This window comes from Sceloporus undulatus, chromosome 6 (assembly GCF_019175285.1).
Source record: "Sceloporus undulatus isolate JIND9_A2432 ecotype Alabama chromosome 6, SceUnd_v1.1, whole genome shotgun sequence".
NCBI classification, from domain to species: Eukaryota; Metazoa; Chordata; class Lepidosauria; order Squamata; family Phrynosomatidae; genus Sceloporus; species Sceloporus undulatus.
Genome location: NC_056527.1, coordinates 142215534 through 142241156, shown reverse-complemented (window position 1 = coordinate 142241156; position 25623 = coordinate 142215534). Strand labels below are relative to the sequence as shown.

Here is a 25623-nt window from a genome sequence, read left to right as displayed (position 1 = left end):
GTCTCAATGCTTTCAATATTTTTCACCCAATTTTTAGTTATAAAGAACATGTCCAACCTGGAAAACGATTTATGTCTATGCGAGTAAAATGTAAATTCTTTTTTATCCCCGTATTTATATCTCCATGCCTCGATTAAGCCTAGGTTTTCAATCATTTTGTTGAATTTATTAGGGAGTTTACCTTGGACATTTTTGATTATTTTTTTTATTTTTCTATCTAAAACTGGGTTCAAAACCCCATTCCAATCCCCCATCATAATGATATCTTCATAATTTAAATCTAATATCTCATTCATGAGTTTTTGATAAAATTCATTTTTTTTGTTTAATGGGCCATAAACTCCAATTATCAATAATTTTTGATTATCTAGTTTCACTTCTATTCCAACATAATTGCCTTCATTGTCATTTATAATTTCTACAGATGGTATATTTGATTTTACGTACATTACCACCCCCCTTTTCTTTGATTCATTAGCAGAAACGTATTCTTTTCCCAAGCTCCTATTTTTCAACAGATGTGTTTCGGATTTTCTAATATGAGATTCCTGGAGGCATATTATATCCCAATTTTTCTTTTTTAAAAATTGAAAGGTTTTTTTACGTTTTCTAGAAAGGTTAAGTTCCTTAATGTTCCAAGATAATATTTTAAATTTCATTTTATCCCTCCAGAAATCCGATTGTCTGTAATACTTATCTTAAGTCTCGTTCGGTACTTCTCCTTCTTCTTCGCTTTCCTCAAGAGTTCCTGAATTGTCCTTCTGATCTTTTAGATTGTTGTTTTCTTCTTCTTCTTCTGAATGTTGACTCAGGATGTCCGCTTCCTCCGGTGTTTGGTTCTTCTTCAAAACTCTTTTTAAGAATTCTCTGGCCTTGCTCAATGTGTTAATTCTCAGTCTTTTTTTCTTGAAGATACCCCTTTCGGGTACTTCCCATCTGTAGGGGATATTATGTTCGCTTAGGATGATGCAGTAGTTTGTAGCCGTCTTCCTTCTCCAATATTCTCGTGGGAATGTCTTCAAGCTCATCAATTACTCTTATCTACTACAGTCTTTTTCATAGCTTTTTCTAGATCAATTCTTTAGTTCTTGTCCTTATAAAATAAATCGAAATGTTCTCTGGGTAGGCTTCTTTCCCTCGCGGTCTTGAATATGAATTAATTCCTGAAAGTTCTTGTCCCAATCCTTAATTAAGTCCGAGCATGGGATCCCCACAAATCCGCCACCAAAAAATTGGAATGGGCCCAGGAACCTAAAGGACGTCTCTCCCCGTTTACATTCCGCCCTCGCCCCCTCGAACGTCTGGGCAGCAATTCCTGAAGGTGCCTGGCTAGCTAGCCTCCACACCACGGAGGAATTTTCAACTGATTGCCCCAGCCCTTTGGAATACGCGCCCACTGAGCTCGCATCGACTACCACCCTGGCCCAATTCAGGAAGACTTGAAAAACCTTCCTGTTTCAAAGGCATTCCCCGACTAAAATCCTTGGGCTCCCTCCTCTTTGTGGCCAAGAGGTGGGCTAAGGGGCTTTAGCCTGTTATTTATTGCTTGTATGTTGCTTTTATGTTGTTTGTATTTTTATATTTTTTATGATCACTGTTGTTTTTCACTTAGTTGTAAGCCTCCCTGATCGTATGAGAGGAGGTGATAAAAATAAAAAACTTTATTATTATCTATTATTATATATTCGTTAGAGATTTTTCTTATTTTGTTAATTCCTTAGACCTCTGATCTAAGACAGCGTTCTCATAGTTTTCAAATCAGCAATAGTCTTTTCAGCTTTTTCTTTTTTTGTCTAATGACAGTTGGCAGTGTTTTGTCTCCAGTTCCTTTGTTCTAAACTTCCAATATTCCACCTTAGTATGCGGTTTTAAGTCTTTGACTTTTTCAATGGATTGTTTTAGTCCTTGATCTCGGTCTTGAATTCTCGTTTCAGATCTGTCTTCATGTCCCTCATTTCCTGTCTCATATTTTGCATTTCTAGGCCCAATTTTTTTTTCCTCCAAGATTGCCGATTGTTCAGTTTGTTTGGTATTAAGTTCCATGAAGGCCTTCTGTTTAGGTACTAGTTGTGAGTGGTGAATTTTCTCAGTGACATTGCCATCTTCTCTTCTATGTTTATGGTTTGTTTTATTGTTGACTTGTTTTTAATTCGTTAAGTATTTGTTTTTTTCTCCAAAAATTAATTTGTTATTTTTCAAGCGACGTATGGTCACTATTTTTTTTATTATTTTGTTTTCTCTTTAGAGTATTGTTTTCCACTTACAGTTCTTTCTTACCTTCTAATGTTATTTTTATACTGTTATTTCTTATTGAATTAGCACCGTCTTGCCACTCGTGTCCTAATTTACTCAATTAACAAAACTACTTTAGAGTGATCTTCTTTTCCACTAGATGTCGCTGAATCCCAATTCCTGAATCAAGTCCTTTATTTATTTTTAGTGTCCTTGAGTTAATGTTGTTTTGACTAGTTGTTATTTCTATCTTTAAAGCTAAAATGTCCACCAATAGTCCAGCTTACTAATTTATTGTTGCTTTGTATAGGTTTCTGGCCAATTTTTTAAGTTCAAGCTCAAAAGTATTCACATAATCCAAGGATCTGTCCGCAAATAAATGTTGCAGTTTAAATTGACTATCAGTAAATATAGTTTCCCCACCTGAATTTTAGAGCACAGTAGGCAAGAATTTCTTTGTTTCCTTTCCTTGTTTTTCTGATTAATATATAACAGAGCTGAGTTTCTCCTCTCCCCTTTTTTTTATTATTTTTTTCCCGTGACCTTCTTTTTTGAATTAATGGTATTGAACTTTGTTATTGTATATATATTATATATATAAATATATATATATATATAATATAGATATACAAAAGTTCTATATATATATATATATTATATGTTTTTAAGGGGGGGAGAGCAAGATTACATTTTTCTCACCTTTTCTCACGTCATATTAGCTCTCCTCTCTTCACTTCAGCTGTTTTCTAACAGGTATAGGAAAGAGTTTCTTGTTATTAAGTTTCAGTTAGTTATTTGTTGCAACATTCCTTTCCTTCCTCTCACTCTCCACCTAGAGTACTAGTTCATGAGATACATTGTAGTTGTTTTAGTAGCTTTTCTATTAGTTTTCCTTTAGGTTTCCTCTGAATGCAGGGATTTTTATTATTAGTTAGCTTAGCTCACCTATTGTGTATTTGGTGGGTGGTTTTTCGTCCGCGTCGCTTACACGGCTTCCATCCCGCGTTCCTTTTAGCTCCTTCCTTCCCCTCCTCGCGCGGCAAGAGGCTACCTCCGTCGTCTCCCCCAGCCGATTGGGGGGCTTCAGGAGCTCTCCTGGGCAGGTAACCCTCCTTTTCAAAGGATAGGGAACCCTTATTTTGTTGTAGATTTTTAGCTTTTAAATGTCAGATTTAGGGGAAGCCCCACGCGGAGATCTCGCCTTTGGGAGTCTCCTAAAGGCGATCCGCCATTGCCACCAACCAACCCGGAAGCAAGCTTCACAATGAAGCACTTTTGAGACTAACTGGGGAAAAAAAAAATCCAAGCATAGGCTTTTCTAGACCTAGTCCACTTCATGAGATGCATTATACAAATAGGGAGTGTGCGGTGTGTAAAAATAATGGAAATGCAAAAAATATTTATCCAAATGTTGTATACATATCACAACCATTAGAATAATCGAAAGGATTTACAGGTTCCAAGTACAGAGGTAAAACCTTCTATGCAATACCCAAAGAACTATAAAGCTATTCATTTCAGGAGCAAAGACCATATAAAGTTTCCAAAAGATAGCTGTGTTAACAGACTCAAACAAGACACTGGCAACAATAAACACTTGTGTGTGCATGGCTGAAATCAATTTCTTTTCCACCTCGACAGTTCTCCATAATCCTGTCTCAAATCATTTAATAAATCTCACCAGTGTTTTCTGGTGACATTATTTAATGAATCTGAAGAGGAACAAGAGCCTATAAAAGGTAACAGCATAATAATAAGAGTCTCCAGCAATGTTTAACTCTTTTCCTTGATAAATGAATTTCTGAATGCAGGATGGAAATATACAGCTTAAGCCTCTTGCTAGTTGAAAGGGATTGGTTCTCTCAACATTTATTAGATTACCATATCTCTTAAGCTTGTAATTTAAACAATTTCACTATCAGCCACATCCTCATGTAAAAATATAGAAGAAAGGAGGTCAGAGAGAAGGGGACAAAGGAGGAAACATTTAGTGTGCAATTGTGTGTGTTGTTCCTTCAAGGTTTTCTGACTTATGCAAACCTAAGTAAAGCTATCGTGGGGTTTTCTTGGAAGATTTACCAGATATAAATCTAGCATGGACAATATTGCAGCACAAATAACAGAACGTGTGTGAAATGCTTAACATCAAATCAATCAAAATGCTAACCAAAATAAACCGTACTCTTTGTAAGTACTTTTGGATCTCGACCAACATATATGAAAGACTTAAGCCCACTTCCATTACAGCAGTGGTTTTCAGAGCACCATTTATATAGAAACCCCACAACTATTTGAAGCCATCAATGCCAATAACTTTATTTTACTAACAACATAGTTCCATTTCAAACAAAAAAGGTCAGGTCAAAGTCACATGGAAGATGTAATGGCAGAAAACGAACAGACATTCTGGACCCACAGATGTCACACTCGAGCTAGAAGCAATGTGGCATTGTGTGTGCACAGTCAGATATATTGTGAGAGATCTGCTTAAGCGAGGGACTATTTCATTGTTCTTATAAATCATCTATTGAATAATGACATCACTTGCTCTGGTGAGTTTGTTGAGAGGATCAAACAATCCCTCAGCAAGATCATGAGGGAGCTATTTCTAATGAGTTATGGCCTTACACAGGGGTAGAGAACCTTGTGAGCCGGGTGCCGAGATTGCTTTCCCTGCAAGAGCGACTGGGAGGGCCGGGGGGCGGAGCTTCACCCTCGAGGGGCGGGGCCACGTGCTGGGGGCAGAGCTTCCACCCTCCAGGAGCCAGGCCTCCCGCACCTTTGCCGGCCCCTGACGGGGCCCCAAGGCCCCGTCAGAGGCCGGCAGAAAGCGGGTGGGGGCTGCCAGCGCTGGATGACTTCCTCCCTCGTTGCCGGCCCTAACAGGGCCCCAGCCACGTCAGAGGGGGGCAAAAAAGAAGAACGCAGGTGGAAGAGCCGCCAGCACGGAGAGGACTCCAGGTACGGCAGCGGCCTCTAAGAGACGCCCTGCCGCCGCCGGAGGCCTCTTTGGAGGACCCAAGGTACGCAGTGGGCCCCTAAGAGACCCCTGCCCATCGTTCGCCGGAGGCCGCTTGGAGGGACTCCAGGGGATGGCAGCGGGCCTCTCAGACACCCCCTGCCGCCGAACGGAGGCCTCTTGCGGACGCCAGGATGGCAAGCCGGGCCCGCTAAGAGACACCCTGTCCAAGTCGCCGGATCCTCTTGGAGGACTCCAGGGGTGGCACGGGCCTCTCAGAGACGCCCTGCCGTCGCTGGAGGCCTCTGGAGGACTCCATGGACGTCAGCGTGCCCCTAAAGACCCCCGGCGTCGCCGTATTCCTCTTGGAGGACTCCAGGGACGTCAGTGGGCCCTCTCAGACACCCCCTGGGTCCTCCGCCGGAGGCCTCTTGCAAGGGACTCGCAAGGATGGCAGTGGGGCCCCTAAGAGACCCCTGACCCGCCTCCGGAGTCCTCTTGGAGGAACTCGCAGGTACCGGCAGCGGGCCGCCTAAGAAGAGTCCCCCTGCCATTGCTGGAGTCCCTCTTGGAGGACTCCAGGGATGGAGCGGGCCCCCTAGGACCCCCTGCTGCCGCCGGAAAGCCTCTGGAGGACTCCAGGGATGGCAGTGGGCCCCTAAGAAGAGACCCCCTGCCGCCGCGACGAGTCCGCTTGGAGGACTCCAGGGACCTGCAGCGGGGCCCATTAAGAGACCCCTCCGGCCGCTGGAAGTCTCCTCTTGGAGGACTCCAGGGATTGCAGCGGGCGACCTAAGAGAAGACCCCCTGCCGCCACCGGAGTCCTTGTTGGAGGATCCAGTGGCTGCAAGCGGGTCCTTTAAAAGGCCCAAGCTGCCGCCATCCGGAGGCCCCCGTGTTTTTTGGGGACTCCTGTTGTGCAGCCGGATCCTTAAAGGATGCACAAGCTGCCCTCGCTCCATAGCCGAGGGCCGCCGTTTGGGGACTCCTGGCGGCAGCGTGTCCCTGAAAGCCCGCTGCCCCATAGCGGTTAATCTCGCGCGACCCTTTTCTGTGGTCTCGCGAGACTGTTCAACCGCTAAGGGCGGCGCAATTTTTTCTCATAACCCAATGGCGGTGAATTCTGCAGCGGCGACGCTTCCTTCTGAGGTCGCGCGAGACTTCGCAGCATTTGGGGAGCAAAAATGTGTCATCTCCCCTAAGCAACAACTTGTTTCTCTGATTTCGGCTGTTAAGCGGCGTCTGCTGCCGCTTCCGCCTAAAAGCCCTCGCTCGTGCCTTATCCGGCCTGCGTGCCTCGGTTGTGTTCCTCTCCATCGTCCTTTGACATGTATGGGATGACAGTAGTGGAAAACCTTATCACTCTAATGTGTGACGCTGGCCATACCCATGCAGTTATTCTAAGACAACCCACAGAACCTCAATGGGCCTCAAGCCAGAATCTGCTACAATGTGACTTTAAGCCACAGGAGAGGAAAGCGTCATGCCCCCCTTTTTGTTTCCTGGTTAACCATTGGGGCAATTGAGAGTGAAGAATGATCAAACGAATGCCGGAATGATGGCGTTGTCAACAAGTTATCAAAGTGTCATGTTTCCCGGCCTCAAAAGCACAAACGAAACTTAGCAGCACAGGTGTTACTTACAAAGCACTTCAAGTCCACAGTGTTGGCAATTGCGCTTTCATTCCTGGCTGGCTATTCCGTGGCTGCCATCTCTTCTCGCTCCAGCCCCATCCGCCTTCCAACAAGTTCCACCATTAGTGTGAGGACACTACCAATAAACTCCAAGTATCAGTATCCCCATCTCCGAAATAAGCCCAAAAATAACCTGCCGTCCTCAACAACACTGTCTAAGAAGTCTGGCAAATACTGGAAAGCTGCAATAGAGGTAAAAACCGGAAAGTGTTGAAATCACAGCTAAAACCGGGGGTGGGGGGGGGGGGACGCGATGATTGCAGCAAGGTTTTTTTTAATGCGCAATAGGTGGTGCAGACACTTGCAAAATAACGCCTTCAGGTATGTACAACTAAAAAGCGCTATTACCTTTCTGTGATTAAAATGGAAACTGCATCGTTTTTGGTTTAGGTGTGATCATCTCCCGTTACTGTTCATGTTGCTATTCCAATACAAGCAAAATGCGCAATGGTAACGAAGAAAAAAAAAATGGGAGCAATGAGCGGCTTTCTCCCCCGTGTGATAAACACCAATGAAAAAGTACAGCAAAATGACTAGATTGTCACAGACAGGAAAGGAGGCCAATTCAGAAAGACTAAACTGAGTAGGTCCACTTGACCAATGGGAAATTAATGTGGCAACCCTTACATCAGTTCCATTGATTCAATTTAATTTAGACCAAACTATATAATATATGAGGGCCAGAGCAGATAGGCAGGAAAAAGTAGCTTGATCTTGCCAAGGTGGGTGCAATACCCACAGGCAAACCTCACAGTGTAATGTGTAGCTGTGCCACTGCACTGGATAATTTTTTTAGTCACCTCACCACCATGCATGTGCACTGTTGCACAAACACACCACCTGCAACCTCTGAGTACATCCATGTCTGCCCAGATGCCATCCTATTGGATGGCCACACATTCACACATGCGATGTTCAAACACTACAGGACACTGGTGCATCGGTGTGTGATACATTGGCAAAGCACAACCATGGAGGCCCCACACACATGCCCCCTTCACCCCATGCCCCCTGGTTGGACTGCTGGTTTGTGTATAGTTGAAAGTTGTCACACTTTGTGTTTCTTTTTTTCCTTTGCTTTGCTGCACCTCTCTGCACTGGGCTGTTTATATGCAGGCATGGAGATGCACATTTTCTGAGCTAAGGTGGAATGTTCTGGCTTCTTTTTGCTCCAGTTTTTAGCCCCAGAGAACAGCTCCATTTCTGTCTTCACCTGCTTTGGAGGCTAGCAAGGGATTTATATGCCACCATATAAATGCTGTAAGCCACATTATTTTGCCCATCTGTTTCACCCCTAAGGCACCAGATATTTTCTGACCTTGGAAGCTAAGCAGAGTCAGCTCTGGCTAGTACTTGGATGCGGGTCTTCCAATGAATACTAGGTGCTGTAGGCTGTATTTCAAAGAAGGAACTGGCATAACCACTTGTGAGTAGTCTGTGCCTATGAAAACCCTATGAAATTCGTGGGGTTGTCATAAGCTGACAAGCAACTTGAAAGCATACACACACACATATAATACATATGAAATTCAGTCAAACTAACCAATGATACTTTTCGCTCTTGGTGAAAAAGTCAAGCTCCTTGTATTTTGCCATGTATATTTTCAGTGTTTTCAGTTTAAAATATTTGCTCTACTTTTCCTAGTGTTGTGCAGTTCTCCATTTATTGGAGAAGATATTGGCCTGTTACAGACTGCCAAAATAAAGCTGCTTCGGGTCTCTTTGGAGGTATGCTATTTAAATGATGCATGGGTCCTAAGAGTCCGGAGGTCACGCCAAAGCCACACTCCATTCCTAAGCACTGGAGGGCAGCTTTGGTGCAGCTTCCGGATTCTTAGGATGCATGCATCATTTAAACAGCATACCTCCAAAGAGACTCGAAGCAGCTTTATTTTGGCAGTCTGTAACAGGCCATTAAAATCTATTTTGCTCAGCCTTGAAACTAGCCTTTTGGCGGCTTATACCCTGATAAACTATTTAAGCTCCTACTATATTTGAGAAATGTGCCTGAAATGTGAGCAGACCTATTTTATTCCACTTCAAATGAGCTTATTTTGCAACCTGACAGCTTTTGCTGCACAGCAATCATCCCAGCAGACATCCAGCCGTTCCAAGTCAGAGGGACATTCTCTTAAGCTACTTCACAGCTTTTCATTCAGCTATGCTTTGAGGGGAAATTTTTCCTCGGAGTTCGCCATCGGATATACAAGGCATGCTTAGCCATTATTCTGAAATCGACTGGAGTTCTCCCTGTGCTGATGTGAATGGAAATGAACGAAAGAGAAATGATGGATGCCGTTTCATATCATTATGATTTTAATCTTAATAAGTAATTCCAATTCACTCACAAAACAGGGGTTTCCGATTCAAGCAATATATTTAATAAATTCTGTTCCAGCACCTATCTAGTAATATTTTTAAGGGTATTTTATTAGAGTGCTGTTTTGGGAGGGAGAGATCAATGGGTATTTTATTATGTATGATGTATTTTTATACTATTTTAACCTATTGTAAGCCCCCTCGATCCTGAGGGAGAGGTGGGATAAAAATAAAATAAAATAAAATAAAATAATTAATTTGGCATGGACAACACACACAATCCTGGACATATTAGTAGACATATACAGGAAACATCTTTCCTATTCCAGATTTACAGCAAGCCCAACTCTTAGACAAGCTGATATACAAGAAAAACGCAGTTAAGTCTGCAATAAACTATATGTTTAACAAAGCAGCAGAAAATCTATACCAATTGCAAATACAAACTATGGGGATGCTTTAGAGTGTTCAAACCATTTCACACACATACTATTATTGTAATCTTTAGACCAGATTTATAAGGAGGAGCAGTATTATCCAAACTACAGATGAGGACTGTAGTTTAAGGCAATCTGTTTTCATGATAGTGACAAGAATGGAACTGGGGACTGGTTTGTAGCCCAATTACATCTATTATAATATGCTGCAGTAGTTCCCAGTCTTGGGTCCTAAATGTGATCAGACTAGCTTTTTCTCTTATGTCAATAGAACTCTTTCATTGTAAATGGAATACATTTACATTTAAGCTATGCTACTGAATTAAAAACTGCATCTAGATGCACAATGACTTGGAACTAACTGCTATCCATTTACAGTACTAAAACCATCCATCACAAAGCAACATACTTACGAGACTTTACATTTTAGCTGAAATTTTAAGAAGCTTTAATTCTGTGAAACCCATATGGATCGGCATTTGCAATGCACAGAAGGACTGTGAGAATGAAACTCTCTCAGATTGTATAACTTGATTTTTATACACAATGACTACACCAAACTATCTGAGCAACCATGGTGCCATTTCTCAGACAAAACAAATTAAGAACAGATCAGCAGAAGTTAATGCTGGCATTTTGATTTACCAGCAAATATACAAACAAGACTGATCTAGGGGCTGAACAGACAGGCCAAAATAAAGCTGCTTCGGGTCACTTTGGAGGTATGCTGTTTAAATAATGCATGCATCCAAAGAGGCTGGAAGCCGCGCCAAAGCCGTGCTCCAGTCCTAAGCACTGGAGCACAGCTTTGGCATAGTTTCTGGCCTCTTAAGATGCATGTGTCATTTAAACAGCATACCTCCAAAGTGTCCCAAAGCAGCTTTATTTTAGCCTGTCTGTTCAGGCCTCAAAATAGCATTGAAGGGGACCTTTTCAAACAAATCAGGAGAAATCAAGAGGGGAAAATGATCTTTTGAGAATATTAGAGTCAAGGTAGATGCTGAGGCTGGCTGGCTGCTGAGCAAAGTGGGGGCAGCAAGGAGGCAGCTTCCATCCTTCTTGTCCTGTAACAGGTGAGGATGGACAGACATGCAAGGGGAAGAAAGGAAAGAGGAGCCAGTTGGCGCACCACTTCCTTCCTTCCCTTGCCACCTCTTACAAGGAAAAGGTGAGGAAGGAGCATGGCTGGTGGTGGCAACAGCGATGGACTGCAAGTAAGATAAACCAGGACAATTGGTCCTGCAAGTATGGCAGCTGTACTGTATTTTTAATAATGTGCTTTTTTTAAAGTGTTGTAACTGATGTTTTAAATTAATGTTGTAATTTAATATTTATAACCTACTATGCTTTTCTGATTTCCATAGTAGTAGAATTCAAAGATACAGCCATGTTAGTCTGTAAAATCAGTATGTAGAGAGATCTTGTAGCACCTTTGAGACTAACTGAAAGAAAGACGTTGGCAGCATGAGCTTTCGCAGACTTCAGTCTACTTCCTTAGATGCTTTTGGTGGAGTGGAAGTAAGGTACAGATATATATATATGCCAAAGGTATGTGAGAATGTCAATCCAAATTCAAAATCCTTTGGGTATGGAAATGAAATAGCAAGCCCACTTTTGACGATGGCCGTTTGTGGACAAAGACTTAGCCAACTTCATGCTGCCAACTTCTTTCTTTCACTTTGCAGCTCAACAGATGGGGAGAAAGGGGCCTGGATGGAGACTGCAGCAACCAAACGGTGCGGCCTCCGCAAAGCATAAAAAGAACCTGTTTCCAGAGGGTTATTTCTGCGATGTGCCCGGGGTGCCATTGGAGCCCTCATACATACGAATGACATATGTGTGACACAGTACCATTTGGACGCTGCACCACGCGTACATCATCATGGCTGCCCCCACGTGGATGAAGTTGAGTCATGATGGCGCCCGTGGCATGTGGTATGACTTCGGAGCATGTGGACACTCCGTTCTCTTGAGCCCTAAAATCGGCCCCAGGCTGGCGCAAGGCACCAGTCTGTACTGGGCCTTAGTCTCAAAGGTACTACAAGATCTCTCTACATACCATGTTTTACTGAGATGTTCTATGTTGTAATGCCACCTTGTGACACAACCTTGGCACAAAGCTGGTATCTTAAATAAATACTTGGGAGTTAACTGTTTGTTTTTAGGAAACTGTTATTGAAACTTTATTGTTAAAGTCTAAGATACATAAACACAAGGAAAAAGGGAAGAAAGGAAAAACAAATATCCAATTACTATTTACCTACATACATTAATAAACACATACACAGTAAGTGTACTAACAGTAAGGACAATGAAAGACTTCTAACTTAGTCTGGCTGAGGGTGTTAACTGACCCTCCAGGAGTTAACTGTTATCAAGGCACCAGCCAAAAACATAATATTTGTTCAAAATTTGACTTGATACACAAAGTGGGGCAAAGCTAAAAGACTCTCCTTGTTTTGACTTTACTGATACGATAAAAATGTCCCCTATAAAAATCTATGATTCTATGTTATTGATTACTATCCCCATATCATCATGATATGATTATGATAATCTTAGCAAAAAAGTGATATGGTTATTGATATTAAAATGGCATTATCAGCTCTTCCGTAAATGAAAACAATTTTTTAAACAACTGAATGTCAAGATCACATTATTAGAAGAAACGAGACACACTTGATGTAAAAATGTGAGTAATGCATTTTCCATGTATATACATGGAAATTTTATACATGTTCCATTGGAGGAGTAGAGCAGAGATGTATTCAGCCATGAACAAATCTAAATACAAAAATTGCTGTGGGCTTGTAGCTGAAAGCATAATGGAATACTCTTAAGAGAAAACCAAGGAGATTAAACTACACCTGGACTTTAGCTTAGAAAATTGAGAGTTATTACATATCTAGCAACTGCAAGCAAAATATGAGTTGCATGAAGAAGAAAATATAGCTAATGTTTTGTTCACACCCACACACTGCATGCTCATCTGTGAGAAAGTGGAAACATGGAGAAATTCATGGCAACTACACTCATGGCAACTACATGAGGGAGCTGTGATACAAATGCCTAGCCAGTAAATTACTGGAAGAAGTCACCTCCAGCCTATTAGGTTTCCAAACCCATCTTAGCAGAAATGATATTTCCATTAATCTGTGGCTGTATGTACATTTAGACACATTTCCAACCCAATTCAACTGATCAAAGCAGAATTCAGCAGTTGTTGCCCACTGGATTTCCTGCATGGCAGGGGGTTGGACTGGATGGCCCTAGTGGTCTCTTCCAACTCTACGATTCTATGATTCTAAGGGATTATACCTGGGGGGGAGATCAGGAACAGACTTCTAGTTTACATTTTAACTCACCTGTTCCCTTCACCAAAGGAAAAGCAAGCAACTTGAAAAGGTAAATTATTTGGCCATCATTTGGAGAATCAAACCGCTTTGATCTGGAGGAAAGGCGGCATATAAATAAAAGTTTTATTATTTTATTATTTTATTATATTATTAAGTGGAGAAGGTAGGGAAAAAAGGACACCGGAGGGGGGGGGGAGGGGAAACCATTCTAAGGCTTGACACAGACAGTCCCAAAGTGGTGTGCCACCACCGATACTTGGGTTAGGGACCGCGCACCAACTGTATGGCCCCTAACCCTAGCACATCATGTCGGCGACATCATTGCAGCATCGTGTCCACACGAGCGCCACCATCATGATGTAAGCGAAGTGCAGCATATAGACGTTGCTGTGCATTGCTTACATCATGAGTGCATCATTGGCACCCCTGTTTTTTCCAGGTTCTTTTTGGGGTGGAGGGACGCCGGGCAGTTTGGCTGCTGGGGCGTCCCTCCAGAGGGAAACAAGGTGCCGCCAGCCCATCCTTTAGGGGTGGTCTGTCTTTCCTATATTTCAAGAAACTCTGGTTGTACATAAAGCAGTATTTTAACAACAAGGACAAACCTCATCTAAAAAAATGCATTATGCACCCCTCTCAAGGGGAGAGGGAATTTTTCCAGGCTATAATAAGTAAATAAATTTAGCCAAATCAGTGAGTTGGCCAAATTGTAGGTGTAGTGCTTTTGGTTTTCTGCTGCTTTTTTGGTCTGATGATCTGGTGCAGATTGAGTTGACAAACCAAAGTGCTTTCAACAGGCTACCCAGTGAAGAGAATGCAACAAATTTTCCAGTCCAAGAGTTCTAAATAGCAGTTACTTGTATGACTCATTCCTTTTGCTTTCCACAACACCACTCACGTTTGCAACAAAATGCCCCTAAACATCTAGAATTAATGAAAAGTACATGGATTCAGGCCAAGCTAATAAGCTAACTTCTGGGCTTGATTTGAACAGTGACACCGTTCTGCAGCCTTACTTCACTTTTGAACAAAGTTTCATAAATGATTCCAACAAACCCAATATTTTAGCTCATTTGAATGTTATGATCTCACACTGATTTCTTTTCATCATTGTACTGACAGAGATGATTGTTTCGAGAGCCAATTGGCTGGAAATATTCACACATCAGTTACTGCATCACCATCCTGACTCTGTACCATAAAAGTGGAAAATCAGAACTTATCCTAAGGCAACAGTGGCATGTGTGCATGTATGTGCGCGTATTTCTATTATCGCCACCACCACCACCATTATTATTGTCATCATGATTATTTCATCTTTTCCCCAAAATTGGGACTCAAAGAGGCTCACAATTTAAAACAATACAATTAAAAACATACAAAACCTGAGCATTAACACAAAATTAAACTATTCCTGCATTAATACAAATCACGCTATAAAAGGATAAATGCTATAACAGGTAAGTACCAACATTCTTTGCCCCAGGAGAGATGTTCAGAACACCTTCTAGAGTGGGATTTACCAAAGCCCCTTGGTTAGGGAGGGTACACTGGTGCCCTGATAGAGGAACCTGGAACCATGTGTTAGAGGGCTCTCCTACCAAAGGCTTCCTCCAACTGAAAAGAATCAGCTTGTAATGTCTGACAAATGCGGATGGTTATTTCCACATGGCCACCCTGCAGATCTCTGCCAGGACGCACTGGTGGCCAGAGTCTCGGTAGTGGTTGAACTTCTGGTAAAATGAGCCATTACTTTCTCCAAGGGCTCAAATTCGACGTTTGATATCAGTTGGCAATGCAGCCTCTGATCCATCTGCTGAGTGTGGAAGTGGTCACCTTTCCCCCCTCCAAGAAGCATGGTTGGAAGGAGATAAACTGTGCCTCCGATGCGCAGAAATTCCTTGTCTTCTTTGGATAAATCATCATGGCTCTACACACATCAAGTGTATACCAGATCCTCTCCAGATCCTTAGACAGCCAAGAACAGAACGGCAGCAACGTCACATGCTGTGAAAGGTGGTACGGCAACTTTACTTTGGAAAAGAAGGTAGTGCTGTTCATTGCAGAATCGAGTCTGGACTGATGATACGTAGTTCCTTGAACACTGACAGTGCACCGAATTCAGATATCTGGTCTAATGGTTATAACCAGGAGGACCTTCCATAACAGGTGCTTCAAAGATGCCTCCCTGAGGCCTCGAACATCCAAAAATGTTTGAGTAAGTACGCAGATCCCAGGATGGTAAGCGATGTACCATAGGCTGCGCTTTATTGGCTATGTCCTTAAGGGGTCTCCAGATGTGTCAGGGTGAAGATATCCTCACCATGGGTCAGGATGGATGTTATGGTGACCACCTGTCTCTTGACCATGTTAGACCTCAAGAGCAGGGGAAAATCCTCAACATGGAAGAACTGCACAGAGCTGATTCTCAAGCATACTTTGCTAAGCATACTGAGAAATAATTGTTACAACATTTTAATTTATTTTCAGCAGGAAGAGAATTCTGAATTTTGCAAGAGATACAGATGCAGATAGTGTATCCATGTTCCCTAACACTAAATAATTAATGCTGACGCTAATTTTAATTTAGCTCCTAGACATGTGTGAGATGCTTTGGTTATGGAGTTGTGGTTAGCTGAAAGGTTATTCTGGCAGGTTCAATTCAGTTAATAAAGTTACACTCTACTTTCCCTCCTTTGAAAGTAAGTAAACCAACCATAGTTTTTGTACAACACACCGCTAGTTCCTCAATCATCATTTCATTGGCTAGCTCAGGAATGAAAATAAACCCACTCCATATGCTATGTACACAAAGATGCAGGAACACATATCTAAATACACATCTAGATGGACCTGCTGTTCCAGAATAAATGTTATTGGAACCAACACAGTACTTGTTCGTAAGTATTTCTCTCATTAAAACCCCAGTTCTCTCATTAAAAGCTCAGTACTTCCTTTACCCCACAACATAAACAGTGGAAAATATGAGAGAGAAATGAGAGGCTTCAAAATAGCCTGTCGTTCATGTGATGTTTCATAAAAGCAAAAAGAGAAGAAAATGCATACAATTTACCTGACAAGAGATTTGTACAAGGTAGACAAGCTCCTTGGATTCACATCCATTCCTTGTTATTTCATTCTGTTCCTCTGGAAGGGAAAGCTAGTCCAAGAAGCAAAGCAAGTTTTTTGGAGGGGAAGAAATATAGGGAAGGAGGGAAGGACGGAGAAAAGAAAGAAAGAAATACCAGGTCAGTTAACAGGAATATACAAAAATAGGATCTTTAATTCCAATTTGCAATGCATTTCAAGGTGCACTTTATATTGAGTAACATGAGAATGTGTTTGTTACCACACTGAAACCATTCTTTGTCACAAAACCCTATATAAATGTGGTTGCTAAATCAAACAATCTCAGCGTAACAAATATTTCAAAGCTAAACATAAAATTCCTAGTTATAAAATACTGTAAATTAATATTTGCTTAAACACAGCTAGAAAAGAGCGTACAAAACAATCTATGTATTTAGCTAATAACTTATAAGATAAAATGTAGCTAATTCAGTCTGAATAACTAAAAGCAAGAAAAGGGGGAACCTCTCAAAAATGGAAGAAGTAAGCAAATCAGCTTGGAAACGTAATGTCTGTTGATTCTTTACTGTAATCTCCCAATTAATTAATTAATAACTTACTTTAAAAATTGATGTTGCAATTGTTAATGCTGAAATTTAAATGTAAATCAAATAATTTATAATAATAATAATGATGATGATGATGTCCCCAGGCTTGATACAAAATATTTAACTTAATTAATTTTCATTAGTTTTTATTGTTGCAAAGGAACATTGGTGCAGTTTGCCATGAATATTTATGAGAATCCTCATGTAACTATCCACTATTCATTATATAGCAAGTTGTCTTGGAGGGCCCTAAATAATAAAACATTTGTAAATTCCAATGTAATAATAATATATATATATACTGTGTGTGTGTGTGTGTGTGTGTGTGTGTGTGTGTGTGTGTATATATATATATATATATATATATATATATATAAACACAACATGATACTCTGTAGCATGTCTAGAGTCTTTAACATGTTATAATAAGTTTTTATTGGAAGAAATAGATTTGGATATTTAATTATGTTTGAGGATATAGAGCAACTATTTTGTACTATGAAAATTCACGCAATGAACTATATTGTAAAAGAGATTATGATCTGGTTATCTTTTATGCAACAGGATCTGACAAAATAAGACTGAGGATTAGAAAGAACACTTCTGGAAGAGAAAGTGATTGATTATTACACTTGTGGAGTGACTGTATGGATTCCACTGTAATGCAGGTTGAGCATCCCTTATCCAGAACAAAGTCCAAAATACTTCACAATTGTTCACACAGATCACTGAGACAGTGCTTTCTGATGGTTCTGTATACACAGCCTTTGTTTCATGCACAAAATTATTGAAAGTATTGTCTATAAAATTACCTTCACCTATGTGTATGAGATGTATATGAAACATAAATGAATTTTGTATTTAGACTATCTCATTATGTACAGTGGAGCCTTGTTATCCGTTGGGGTTTGGATGCTCAAGTCCCATTAAATATAATGACATAGCAAAATGGTTTCCCTTATTTTAAAAAAAAAATGGAAAATCAAGGTTTGATATTTGAAGTTTATACATTTTCAAACCATGGATGCTTGAATCTGTGTATAAAAAATGTGTGTGTATAAGAAGGGCTGACTGTATATGCAAATATTCCAAAATCCAAATAACAATAACAATAATATGAAATCCAAAACATGTCTGGTCCCAAGCATTGCAGATAAGGGATACTCAATCTGCAGTACTGCTTGTTGAGTCCATCGTATATTGCATACTGTATTTAAAAATTAACACTGGCTGCCCTATACAATTACAAAATACATTCAAAGACTTTCTGTGATAGACCCTTGATAGAAACTTTTTGCAAGTGTCACTCTAAGCCCTCAACAGGACATTACCTGAACTTGCTCTTCAGTTATACACAGACATGCATAAAGCATGGTTAACCCCAGAAGGTTGATTGACACATTCTCAACCTGTCTTTTCTGCTGGATAGTATATGATGACCCTAATAAAGATGAACTGTCAGTGTCATGCCCAACACATCATTACAGGGTGGGATTCAAACTCACTGGAACTTGGATGCTTGCGTGGGAGGGGATTTGCCAGGAGACTGATGGGAGCCAGATCATTTTTTCTAGTAGCACTTGGTGAGTTTTTGGTTGCCTCATCTGCTGCATGCAACACGCAGCTAGGCTTTGGCTGTCAGAAGCAGCAGCAGCACCTTCCTATACTGCAGGAGTTGGTGTTTGGCTGAGGCACGTTGGCAGAAGAAGAGGGAGGGAGGCAGGGAAAAGAAGATGGAGTGCAATGATAAAATTTCCACTCCAGCAAACACCGATTCCTGAAATGTGGGGATGTGTAGCAGCAGCAGTTGCTGCTCCTAAGAACATAAGTCTAGTCAAGTACTTCGGTGGAGGCAGTGATGGGGGAAGAAGGATAGTCTCAACAAAACATGAGTGGTAATAGAAGTTAGTGACTAGTGGGACAGAGAACAAGAGAAGCTGGAATATTCAGATGTAAGATTCCAAATGTATTCACTGGTATTTATTCTCATGCATATGCAGTATTGTTTATGAAGGTGTCCATGACACTTCAACAAAATTTCCAAATATTCCCATAACCTCCAAAGTTTTGTAACTCTGGTCTACACCAACTGGCAACGCCTACATCTTTACCACCTGAAAATACTAGAAACTGAATCTTGAAACTTTCTGCATAAAATCCGTATGGTCTACAATGTTCCTATATTAAAGGTTTCCCTATATTAAAGGTTTCTTTCCTGGTTAGGAATAATCCATGGTTGGCGGATGGCTAATTATTTAATTATATTAACTATGTAATTTGTATTTGATTGTTATTATTTTGTTGGTGGTGGAGGGGTGGGGATTGTCTAATTGGTTTTTGTTTCTGTTGGCTTATGTATTGATTATTATATAGTGCTACGTATTTTTATTTCTTTTATTGTAACCTGCCTCGATTTGTAGAGAGAGGCGGGATTATTATTATTATTATTATTATTATTATTATTATTATTATTATTCAGACTCTGCAGCTGGCGGTTTGTCAAACTAGGCCCCATTTTGAGTACAAGTCTCACTTTTGTTGGAACAGCAATAACAGTGATATTTGTCTAACTCAGAACAGAAGCATTGTGCCCCAACAGGAAGGAGAGCCTGGAAAAACAACCATACAAACCAACCATGGTTTGTTCTTATGTCAGGCTTGTCAAAAACATTATGGCGTGTTACAGACCGCCGAAAAGCGGCGGCCTGCACCTGCCCCTTTCCCTGCTGGATCGGGGACTCAGCGGCCAGAGCAGCAGCCACTGAGGCCCCGATCCGCCGCTTTCCAGGCCGCAGGGAAGCGGCAAAAGGCCACTTCCCCAAGGCCTGGAGAGGGGTGTCCTTGGGGCTTCAAGCTCCAAGGACACCCCGCGGCGGCGGGGAGGAGGAGAAAGGGGCCGCTTGGCCCCTTTCTCCTCTGCGTTGCTGGGCACAGCCATCTAAAGGCTGCGCCAGCGACGCAAGACCAGGAAGGAGCTCCGTTTCGGAGCTCCTTCCTCCGCCAATGAAAGAACGCACTAAGCACCCTCGCGCGTCACGTCCGCGCCGCCTCATTTGGAGGTGGCACGTTTGTGACACCATCTTGTACATCCTCAGGACATATTAGGCTTGGGGGCGTCAAGAAGTGACGCCCCTTTTTAAACCTAGGACGTCCTGAGGATGTCGCTTATGCCTGTCTGTAATGTGCCTATGGCTTGCAGAAAGGTTTTGTTACTCTGAAGCTGGTCCTAATTCCCTGACAGTAAATAAATCAAGAAAAAATCCATCTTTTTTGCAAAGACTTTCTATACACAAATTAGGCAAAGTGTCCCTATGCAAACACCTCCTTGATTTTGTTAAGATGGAGAGGGATTTTCATAGTTTAAACACTTCTTCATGCAAAAAAAGGGGGAGAAACACAAGCAAGAAGGCAAAATTAGAATTTCTTTCCTTGATGTACTAGTTTTCCCCATGTAAAAAATTTATTGGGGTGAAGAAATGCATTCAAAACTACATCAGCTGCACACAGGCTGAGTCAGTACATTTATCCTGCTTAGGAAAGCATGGGCCAGCACAGACAGGCCAAAATAAAGCTGGTTTGGGTCACTTTGGAGGTATGCTGTTTCAATGATGTATGCGTCCTAAGAGTCTGGAAGCCCTGCCAAAGCCATGCTCCAGCCCTTAGGATTGGAGGGCAGCTTTAGTGCAGCTTCTGGCCTTTTAGGATGCATGCATCATTGAAACAGCATACCTCCAAAGTGACCCAAACCAGCTTTATTTTGGCCTGTCTGTACCAGCCCTAGGTCATGGATTTGTAGAACAGATAGTTCAACTGTAATAGAACTGATGGGAAACAAAAACGACATATGTTTTGCCATGAGAAACCAAAGTCACAGCTCTCACTACACTTTTTTCTAAGTAGACACTCTCCAATTACCCATGTAAGTATGTCTTTAAAATCACAATTCTGGAAAGCAACTTTAAAATTACATGAAAGCAGGCTCAAAATGGAAATTAAAACCTAGATCTTGCTGAGGAAAACCTTTTCTTATTATCAAGAAAAGGACCCAAAAAGAGGTTGCAAACTTATCAGCGCTGTGTTCAACTGGGGAGCATCTTTCAAGACAATTTAGATAAGACAAAGTTCATATACGATCAATCAAATTCCATGTTGTTTAAACTTTAGACTACAAATCCATGTCCTACTTCTAAAGGGAAAAAAAATCAGAATCTACAAAAAAGAAGGCAGGCTATTTCATATCCCTTCTTGTATATCTTTTCCTTCACCTTAAGTTTCATTTTTTTAAAGAATCTGAGCAAATCTTGCCAAGAAAACCCCATGACAGAGCCACCTTAGAGTCACTACAAGTCAGAAATGATTTAAGGCACACAACAACAACAACAACAACAACAACAACTATATCAATTAAAACTCATTTTCAACAGAAACACCAAGATATACATCAGGGTTTTCTCATGCCTTGCTTTTAAGAAGTCCCATGTGAGCATGAACACTTTACTCAGATAGTAGTAATGGCACTTGCAGATACACGCGGGGCTCTGAAATGAAGGAAGCAGGTACTAAGTCATTTTTCTCAATGTAGGTTTAATACAAAACAATCAGCTACGAACAGAAGTAAAATTAAATATAAAAAAATCAGTTTTCTTCTTTGTTCTGCTATATCTTTCTATTTCTGTTTTTGTTTCAAGATATGGAAAAAATTAAAGCAGTGTTCAAAGGAATATGGAGTGCTATAATTTTTGCTTTGCAATTGCACCTAAAATTTACTGTAACTAAGTTGTACGCACCCAACTTACCAGTATATTAGACTCTCAAGAGGTTACTCCTCAGAGTGAACAGAGAGAAAATTCTGATGGTTTTATTACATCCCCCAGTTTTGCACTCTGCAAACATTTCATATGAAATCACTTGCTGTTATATTTGAAACCTGCATATAACAATGTTAATAGAAATGTATTTATAATCACCTGAAAATGCTGCCATGCTCAAAATACTTATCCAAACATCTGTAGCGTTACAGTCTCATGCATTTCAAAATGTCTGAAAAGATGCCTTTAAAAATGATCCCTGCTCATCCAGACTACACTTACCCTTCCCACAATGAATGATTCTTTCCATGGCTAGAATCCCTAGTCAAAGGCCTAAGAGGTCCAAGGCTGTCCTTAGTTTCCCAGCAGCTAATTCAAAACACACACACACACACACACACACACACACACACACAAACCTTCCAGGCATCAGCTCCGAGACTCAAGAACGGCAGCCAGTAAAATCAAATTAAAATCCCCACATTCTGCTTGATCGCCCCTTTTCCCGATTCTAATGCTCTTTTGGATGAATGTGCCTACGAATAAGGATGGAGATCTCGCTTAGTAGCCCTGTTAGCCTTTTCCCCACTACCCATTTCATGCTCAATTTGTGCTATAGAGAAATCAGAGCTGTTCCTTTCCTTTTTTTTTCACTAGCGCTTACGCTGGAAAGGTCCCACAAGACAAGCCACGGAGCTTAAGGAGTGCCAAGAGAAACAAGGGAGGGAGGGAATGCATGCAGGGACCATGCTCACGCTAGGCACTAGCTGGCCAAGGCAATTTGGAAAGCACAACGGCAAGAGGAGACTGCATCTGATGCACAGAATAAAAGCACCATCTCACTCCACATGCTTTCTGGCTCTTGTTTCTTTCTACTGATGTTATCCCATCTGATCTTAAGTGCTTAAGAGAGTGCAGATCAGGCCAATATTCAGAGACTTAACATCTAACAAAAATCAAACAGTGCTGCTGAGCTTTACAGATTACTGGGAAAGGATCTAAATGAGACAGTCAACCTCTAAGTCCAAAGGGCTGTCAGAGTTGGGTCCTGGCACATTACCTAAACATATAAAGACTGCAGTGTCAGTTTATACAATCAGATTAGCATAAATGCTGGAATGGAAATTTAGGAAAAGGTACATAACTATTGTCACGTACCTCACCAGTGAAGCCAGGCCACCTAGTAGGAAATATTTTTAGGCATGATTTTTAAATCACTTTCCTCAACCAAAAGGTTTCAAAGAGTGGGATGTGGCTTACATAGAATCAACTCAAAAGCATTAGAGAGATCTTTAACTGTAACATCTTTGAGACTAACTGAAAGAACACAGTGGGTAGTATGAGCTTTCGTAGATTACGTCTACTTCCCAGATGCATTAAATGCATATCTCAGCTGCCAACTTCTTTCTTTCAGTTAGTCTACAACATGTGCTTACAAAATCTCTCTACATATGATATACAGATTATCGTGGCTATATCTTCATTAAAAGCACGACCAGGGCATGCTTGCCCGATCTCCAATCCACGAATACTGACCTAAAAAGAATAAGCCGGAGAGAATGGGTGAAGAAAGGGTTTTTCAAGAGGCTGGTGGAATAGCCCCCTTCTATCTCTCCGTTCGTTGCAGGTGGTGGAACGGGTGTTGCTGGTGAAATTTTATTATTCTTATTATTATCTTATTATTATTATTATATTAACAAACCATATCAGTCCTGAAGTACTTATTTTGGACATCTATCTTGACAGTTGCACTGCAAAAAACGTTAATTAAACTTAGTCATATTGCTTATTTTGATTACTCAAAAATACAAAGCTTGAACTTCATACAAAAACACTCATGAAAATAAAAAATATATAGAATGAGAAGAAAATGTGATCACCCTTCTCTGTTTTTTTTCCTATAGAAGGTTAATATGTCGATCAATGCTAAATAGATTATTGGAATAGTCGATTTATAAAAATGAACATATCCCACTGTAATATAGAAAGTGTATATATGTTCAATTAATACAGTGTATTTTTCTTTTTAAACTAATAAAATTATTTAATACCAAACATGTTAATAAATGAAAACAGATAGTTCTCAGCTTACAAACATCCAGGCTTAAATCGACTCTCCAAAACTTCATCCCGCTATCAGCACCACCAAAATTTTAAAAAAAGGTCCTTGTTGGTTCTCTTGCTCGAATCAAACATATCCTAATAAAATCATCATTTTATTGTTTAGATTTAGAGAAAAAGTTTCTCATTACCCCCCAGGAAAGAGTTAAATCCAGTCTGAAGCAGTTGCTATGTTACAAATGCCTTCTTGCAACAATAACTCCAGTGAAATCATGCCTCTACCTTATCTTTCATTGAAAACTCCAACCGTGTTATGACTGTGTGGACAAAAGGCGATCAAAAACAAATCATGTATACACTTCTACTTGTACATTTCTTTAAACAAAAACCTTGAAATTGTTAATGATATATTCAGTCATTCCTATTATACCTTCCTAAGCAGTGTGTATAATACACTGATAAAGATCGTTGTTGTCATTTCAGACTTATGGAGGACCCTATCTGGGTTTCTTGGCCAAGGACTGGTTCAGAGAGGTTTGCCATTGCCATCCTCTAAGGCCAAAAGTATGGCTTGTTCCAAGGTCACCAATGGATATGGCCCAGGGGGAATTAAAACCTGGTATCAATGTCATAGTCCAACACTCAACAAACCACTATGCCATGATGGTTCTCATTCTGGTATATATATGAGGGGGGAGAAATGGGGCAAAACTGAAGGATGAAATTTCTTAGTACTAAGGGCCGTACAGGACCGGCCAAAATAAACGCTGCTCAGGTCACTTTGGAGGTATGTGTTTTAAATGGGACATGCATTCAGAGGACAGAAGTGCCACGAAGCGTGCTTTAGGTCTGGCGTGTGGTTTTGGAATGGCTTCTGGCCTCTTAGGACCAGCACTATTAAACAGCATACCTCCAAGTTGACCGAAGAGTTTATTTTGGCCTGTCTGTTCACCAGGGAAAGATTTCTCCCTTGCACTGAGTCACCTTGGGAGCAGTGACTGCGATCTTTCAAACAGAGACTGAAGAAGGCTCTCACCCATGCCAGCTTTCCCACAAGGCTGGCAGGGCGTGAGAGCCTTTTCAGTCATGCTCAGCCAAGGTGACCAGATGCAAAGGGAGCAAGCGACCAAGCAGCTGGTCGAGCCAGTTGCTTCAAAGGCCGGGGTGGGAGGCTTCTCAGTCGCTGCTCGACTGGCTGCTTGCTGCTGCCTTTTCACCCAGTTCATCCTAGGAGCAGCAACCACGCAGCCAACATTCTGTTGCTCTAAGCGGAGACGGAGGAGCTGCCTGGGCTGCTGCCACTGCGTACTAAGACATGAGAGGCGAAGTGGAAGAGTGGGTGCAGCTGATGTAAATGCGCTGCGACAGCTAGTTGCTGCACAAACAGTAGACCTGGATCAAGAAACAAACCATGGGTGAGGGGAGACTAGGGTTATCACCCAAATTATAGGAGGGGCAGTAGCCCAAAATCACAAACATTCTACTGTGTAATAGGTGGTTTTGTCCCCCACGCTGAACTATGCAAGGTTCCTAAAGCAATTGCATTCTCTCGAAGGACAGATGGGATTTACTGTGTTATACTCATCTATAAGTTAGAACTTTAGTCAAAAAATTTAACCCCACAAAACTGGTCAACTTATCCCTGGGTCAGTGAAAGTACTGTCCTTTAACTCGTTTGTGTGTGTGTGTGTGTGTTGTGTTTAAACCCTCCATATTTGTCCTGCTGGAATTTTATAAGTTCTGGCATCATTTCCTTGAATCATCCTTTACATCTTTATTACCAATGGCCTTACTTTTTACCTCGCTTATCCACGGCTCCCTATCAAAATCCATATTTGCCACAAACTGCCCTCAATTTATAATGAGCCACTTATAATTGGGGTATATAGAGTAGTTGGGAGGTGCTTCGAATCCATCTATCACTCGAGGTGCCAGTGGATTCTTATTCAGCTCACCTCCTAAGACAATCTTGAGAAATGCAGTCTGGTGACAGCACTTGTGCTCCTTTGGGCCTCCGACTTGGATTGGTGCAATTCCATGTGTATGCAGATTTCTCTTTGAATGAACTAGGAGGTAGGGGGGG

General features: G+C 41.2%; 1 protein-coding gene across 2 annotated transcripts in view; it reads right to left on the bottom strand.

The window, feature by feature from the left end:
* ARHGAP32 (Rho GTPase activating protein 32) overlaps positions 1-25623 on the bottom strand; it is a 305906-nt gene that overhangs the window by 93212 nt on the left and 187071 nt on the right. For both annotated transcript variants that reach the window (XM_042472624.1, XM_042472627.1), the window contains exon 5: positions 16068-16154. In XM_042472624.1, the coding sequence (XP_042328558.1) occupies positions 16068-16154 (87 nt within the window). The remainder of the gene's footprint in view (positions 1-16067; positions 16155-25623) is intronic.